This window comes from Parus major, chromosome 1 (assembly GCF_001522545.3).
Source record: "Parus major isolate Abel chromosome 1, Parus_major1.1, whole genome shotgun sequence".
NCBI lineage: Eukaryota > Metazoa > Chordata > Aves > Passeriformes > Paridae > Parus > Parus major.
The window spans coordinates 89,258,805-89,265,146 of record NC_031768.1 but is presented as its reverse complement, the minus strand read 5'-3'; the positions used below and the strand labels follow the sequence as shown (position 1 = coordinate 89,265,146).

The 6,342-nt window shown below is 45.6% G+C and overlaps 1 protein-coding gene across 1 annotated transcript in view; it reads right to left on the bottom strand.

The window, feature by feature from the left end:
- HGD (homogentisate 1,2-dioxygenase) overlaps positions 1–3,136 on the bottom strand; it is a 24,484-nt gene extending 21,348 nt beyond the window's left edge. The window contains exon 1 of the mRNA XM_015641704.2: positions 2,980–3,136. Within this exon, the coding sequence (XP_015497190.1) occupies positions 2,980–2,994 (15 nt within the window). The 5' untranslated portion in view covers positions 2,995–3,136. The remainder of the gene's footprint in view (positions 1–2,979) is intronic.
- Between the last annotated feature and the right edge of the window lie 3,206 nt (positions 3,137–6,342).

Here is a 6,342-nt window from a genome sequence, read left to right as displayed (position 1 = left end):
AGGAAGGAAGGAAGGAAGGAAGGAAGGAAGGAAGGAAGGAAGGAAGGAAGGATCTTGTGGCAGCAGTGCAGGGGCCACTTTCCCACTGGGCTGGATGCAGAGCTGCTGCCTTTTCCAGCTGCAGCAGGAGCTGCAGAGCGTGGCACTGCCCCACTGCCTTGAGAGTGGCCACAGAAGCTGCTGCATCATTGTTTGGTCAAACAAATTCTTTCTTGCCAAGAAAAAAAAAAAATGAGAATTCTCAGGTAACTGCATTGAGGGCTAAAAAAAAAATACATTGGCAGGACTGCAACTGCTGGAGGGGAGAGGCCTTGCTGGTGATTTATCACCCTGAGTATGGCTCCAAGACTTTTGCCTAGAGATTGGATGTGGCTTTCCTTATTGCCTGTTTCATTTTCTCTTTCCCTGTGGCATACCTCAGAGAGGCTTCTAACCTTCCATAGAGGGTTGGTGTCAAACATTGTTTGGGCTCTCAAAAAGCTGCGCCACGTGTGCTCCCTGCATGCCTTGGAATCATCATGCCCCAGGGCTCTGGGGCATGCGGGGACCCTGCAGGTGGGTGTGAGCAGCCCTGAAAGGCCAGGCACATCATGGCCTTTCTCCTTTCCAACCCTCCGAGCCCACCTCCCACATCCCACTTTGCAGTTTGTGTTGCACAAAATGCACTGCATTGTGCCCCCAAACCAAGGGAAATGACCTCTTTCTCCCTGCTCAGCACCAGAGCATCCTTCCTGGGCTGAAAAATCTGTGAAAATGGAACCTAACCCTTCTCCATGAAGTGGCACCATGATTTGAGTCCAAGAGCACCTTCCCCTAGGTCTCTGCCTGGACTCTACAGTTCCAAGATAAGTTATAAATATCTCTCCAGGTTGGGTAGGTTGATAGGCACTATTGTAATTGAGCAGCTGGTTTCTCTGTTACACAAAATAGTCTCTGTGGCTCTTTGTTTTCAGTCCTGCTTTTAACTACTGTTGTTATTTTGTTCAAGATCCTGTAGATTTTTATGCCAACAGGACCTTAGGAATTCATCTGACTCCACTTTGGTTTTTGTTTTGTAGTTTTTCAATAAAATGAGAGAGATAAAAGCCCAGCACAGCATAAAAAATTCAGCAAAGCTCATTGATTGGAATAACTGGGATGTAAAGCAGAGTGCTCGCAATGGGTGTCGTGCTCTGACCTATAAACCATAACCTTTTGTTCTCCAGATTAGACAGCAGGCATGGGAAAAACACATTTGAAGTCTGAACACATAGCCTGCAAAATAATTAAGACCCTTCTTCAAACACTGCATAAAATATTTCTCTATCAGCTCCTGCTGCAGGACACAGGGAAACAACATTCCTCTCTCAACAAGAAGTATGGCACTTCTTATCAGCTCAGTCCAGTCAGCACTGGAGTGTTTAACACAAATGCAAAAACATTGACATGAGCATTTGGGGCATGAGCAGAGCAGGTCTTTCACCCTCTGTGTGGGGCTCCACAGCCTCCTTGCAGGCTGAATCCAAAGCACACAAACCATAGCTCTGCCCTGGTGCTGCAGGTCCAATATCCCCAGAAGCAGCTGCCACCTCCCCTGACATTTCAACATCTCTCTGCTCCAAAAGAGCTGGAGATGGTCCAGGGCCAGACCTTTCCTGAAAGGACCTGCTCCGCTCTAGGCTGGGACGTGACACTCTGTTGACAACAGAGGAGGGGGATGGATGCCAGGGGAGCAGAGATGAAGGGTAAACCAACAGTTTTGGAGAACAGATGCCAAGAGAAGGTGGAGCAGGTGAGGTGATGACAGGGTAGGGACACGTGTGACGTCGCAGAGAGGAGCTGCTGGCAGAGCAGCCTGTTCCCATGAGCAGTTCTGGATAGACCCACACTCAGCCTGCAGCCACAACCACAACAGCCAACAAGGCGTTAGGGGCTGCTAGCAGAGAGTCAAAGATGGACATGGAACATGCAGTCTCAGCCATGACATGAAACAGCTGGACCCTCATCTGGAATGGTACAGGGGCAAGGCTCCCCTGCTGCTGAAAGAGGACAGTGAGAGCTGGGAAGTGTCATGGACAGGCAGGGCAGAAGCACAGTGAAATTTTACTGTTTGAGGAGACAGGACTCCTCAGAGGTGAATGAGACCTGTAGGAGCACTGTGTAAAATAATGAGCATTACAGAAGGCGCTTGAGGAACACACACATGTATCTCCAGGACTAGGAACAGGCTTAATAACAATGACATCCCCAAAGTCCAGGGAGAAATAGGATGATCCTGCACAATCTCTTGAGACCCACCGTGTCCTGGGGTGAGGCCTTGCCACTCCTGCCTGTTGCAGCAGCTCACGCACCCCAATGGTCCTGGGGTAGCTGGCCCCCCACAACAGTGGTGAGGTGCTGATGAGATTCAGGGTTGCAAGCCTTATGTTCCTGTGCTTGAGCCACAAACCCACCCTATCACAGCTTTCTCCCAAAGCTCCCTCATGCTCTGGCAAATGGTGCAGGGAAAGCTCCTGCTAGCTGCCCTGCTGGGGCTTGGAGAGGAGGGCATGGCCACAGCCTTGCTGTTCCAGGGTGCCCTGCAAGGGATACTGAAAACAGCCCTGAAAGGAGCCGCTCCCCGGGGCTGCTGGGGAAGATGGTGGCCAGGGTTGCAACATCTGGACAGATGCTGCCAGCCAGATTTCATAGGCTGAGGGGGAAACACCCCCTGGCAGCCAGGACAGGAGGAGAGGTGCATGCTGAGGGTGGGGAAAGAACAACTCCCACCATGACGAGGTCCTGACCAAGAATGATTTCCAAAGGAGGTGAAGAAGGAGAGAAATGCTTATTTATAGATGAAACACAGCAAAATACTTCATCCCAAGAAAGCTTTAAAAACACACCTTGACACACAAAAGAGGGGCACAATGAAAGGAAACAGAGCCCAAAAAATTAGTGTGAGCAGAGAAAAGGGGTCTACAGCCAGCACTTGTGGGTCACAGGCACCCGACCTCTTACCTGTAGGCCCGTCATCCTTCTCCTGGTTATCCTCCTCTTGGAGCAGACACAAACCCTGAGAAGGTATCTGGCCAAAGCAGCCTGCCAAGCAAAGCCTGCTCACTGATCAACTGAGCTGGGCAGGAGGCAGGCTGACAGTGCTGGGAGTGAGAAAGTCCAAGGGAATTTTCAACCTGTTTGCTCAGCCCAGTGTGTGTTTAACCAAATGCCCTTTTCTGCAGAACCAACCCCAGGACTGATCTGAATAAACAGGGGGTGAGAGGAACTGGGTTTCCTCATCGCCCCTGTTCCCCCTTAGATGTTAAAAAAGGGGTTCTAGCTCTCATTCATGGCTAGGGGGAAAGAACAAGGTGTTTAGAAACAAGAAAAGCTATTTTGCAACTGTTTTATAAGCTTCTTTCATAAATTGTACCTCCAGCAATTTTCATACACAACCCTCTAAATGTGTAAGAAATATTTGTTCATTAATTCTTCTGAGCTGTGTTACATTAGGGAGAGATTACATCTTCATCGTGATGAAGGCAGTGATATTTGTGAAACACTGCGTGGCAAAATTACACAGCGTTTTGGGGCCAAAAGCAGAGGAGGATTTTGTATTCCTGTGATTAGAGCTAGTAAGGGGAACTTACAAATTCTGAAATATTAATATTCTTCAAGAAAGCTGTTGCTGGGGAAGAAGTGGCAGCAAGCATTTAGCTACAGAATACTAATGAAAGTAGCTCTGCACTCCAGAAGTTACAGGGGAAAAAACACAATTGATTTTATTTGATTTTTTTTTTTACTTTGAATTTTCCACCCTCCCTGTAAAAAAAAAAAAAAAAAAAAAAAAAAAGAAGAAGAAAGCAGCATTTTTCCCATTTCCATCAACTGCTCTGCTTATATGCCCTGTCAGGAGGAAATTTCTAGGATGCACACATTGAAATTTGAATGTGACCCTGAATTAATGTCTCTTCCTCTCCTAGAGCATCCTGGAAGCCTTTCCTCCCCAAAGCAGTTACCAGCCCCTGTGACCCCCATAGCAGTCACTGAGAACTTGAGCTGCAAAAGGGACAGGTCTTAAATCACCTTTGCTCCTCTGGAAACTGGTACCTCCTCACACCATTCTGAGTAACACACTCGAGCCACTGAGAGCTGCCACTTCTAGGGGCTGGCAAAATAGGCTGGCTGCCCTGAGGGAGAAGATGGGCTGTATGAAGAGACAGTGGTTCTGAATGGGGGAGAGGGAGAGAGACTTTTCCTTGGCTCTAGAAGAATATAGACTGAGTAATCTCCAAGTTATAAGTCTTCTTTAGGTCTCTGCCCACAAGCAAGGCTCTTTCCATACCCTGGCCTCTTCCAGCTTTGCCATAAAAAATTGCTCCAGCACAGAGGAATTCTCCAGGACAAGGCAGGGATTGTGAATATGTTAGCTCACCCTGAGCAGCGATTCATCATTGCCAAAGAAATGAAGTATCTGGCACTTGTCACCTACCCTTGAGACTCCTTTCCTACCAGACAAGATTTAAGAGTAAAAAGTTCACCTCACTTATTTTTTGACAGTGAAGAATTACTCATTTGACTACAGTTTAGCAAACTGAAGTTGCAGATTTTCAGGGGTTTCCAAGATCCCCTTTTCCTGAGACACACAGCAGAAGAGAGAACATCACATTTAAGCTTACATTTCCCTCTGAGAACCTACATTTCACCTTGCTCACATCTCTTTGCAGGCTCCACTCTCTTGTTTTCTTCTCATGGGACAGGTAAAAATAAAGGTGTTGCTTTTTAATTATCTGTAGGCTGATTTCCTGGTTGTTCTTGCTTCTTAAAAACAGACAAGGTATTGTCACTTTACTCACTTGATGGCCATGTAATGTTTTAAAGCTGATTAGGCTGCCTAATCTTGCTATTCCATTCCATTCCACTCCAAATATTATTTAGTAAGATTCTGTTGAAATGCCACTTAATTTATTAATCTCCAAATAATATGAAATATAGAAAAAAAAAATCTTAACACACTGTATTTCTGCTCTAGTCCATACCATTCAAGAGGGAAATCATAAATCCATGCTGATCACTCCAAATCATCTTCATGTTCTTCATGTGTGTGAAAATGTTTTCCAGGATTAGTTGCCTTGAAGCATTTCTTTTCAGGGATGGAGATGAGGCTGACTGGCCTGTAGTTCTGTGGACTTCCATTCTTACCTATAAATGTGAATATTAAGTGATGGTCAAACAGTGGAATAGATTGCAGAGAGGTTGTGCATTCTCCCCCAGTGAAAACATTCAAAACCCATGTGGATGTGGTCAAGCTGGCCCTGCTTGAGCAGGGGGTTGGATGAGGTATGTCCAAAGGCTACTTCCAGGCTCAGTGGTTCTGTGATTTAGCCTAAACAACCCCTTTAGTTAGTTGCAGTATAAATCTTGACTATAAATCTTATAGTACAGATGTACTTCATTAATATTTTAGCAACTGTATTCATTATCATATAAATATGAAACAGAAACACGGTGAATTGTTTTACATAAACACAGGGCATAAACACAATGAATTAAGTCTGGAAGAATGAGCATTAAAAGTATTCAGTGTTTTCTCAGCTACCTTTCGGGATTCATGACATTACCCAGTGCCTGCCTTTACTCCAAGGAGATTCCAGCTGAAAGACGTAACAAGACCCAAAAGAAATATGTCAAAAAGCAGAAGACATCAATACCACTGTATTTGCTACATGATGCATATACCACTGGATGTACCTGCAAACCAGCATCTTATTACTTGTGAACTGTTCTCAGAGGCAGCTGAAGAGGTGTTCAAAGAGCCTATCTACTTCAGAGAGGTAGCATGAAAATACCAAGAGGCTTGCTTAGCAGGTAGTGTTCAACATCCTGGTGATGAATGAAGGATGAGGAGGAGAATGGAAAAGATTTCCTTTCAATGAGAAGTTGAAGCAGCTTGTATTTGATCCAATAGAAAAAGGGGACTAAAAAAATTTGAATTCACAGCATATGCATTAAAAGGCATTTTGTTTCCCGCTGATTCAGGTAGTGGGGCCATGGTGTGAGCTATTATTGGATCACAGCTCACCACTGCTTCCTGCAGCAAGGCATTGTCCAGTCCCAAAAGTCATGCTCTTCTATCCTCTGCAGAAAACATCACAGGTGACAGAGGCAGATCCTTTCTGATGCATTTGTGCCCCTCCTGTTGCAACAAACCCTTGCACTGTTTCACAGTGATGCACCCTGTTTCTAAAAGGACCAGCTCCTCCTCCTATCTTCATCAGCTAAAATGCATCTGTGAGGTACATATTAATAAATATCCTCATTCTCTCCTGTCTCTGTGATCCCAACTTCCTCAACTTGCATCTGTTCTTTGCTTGTTAACCCTTC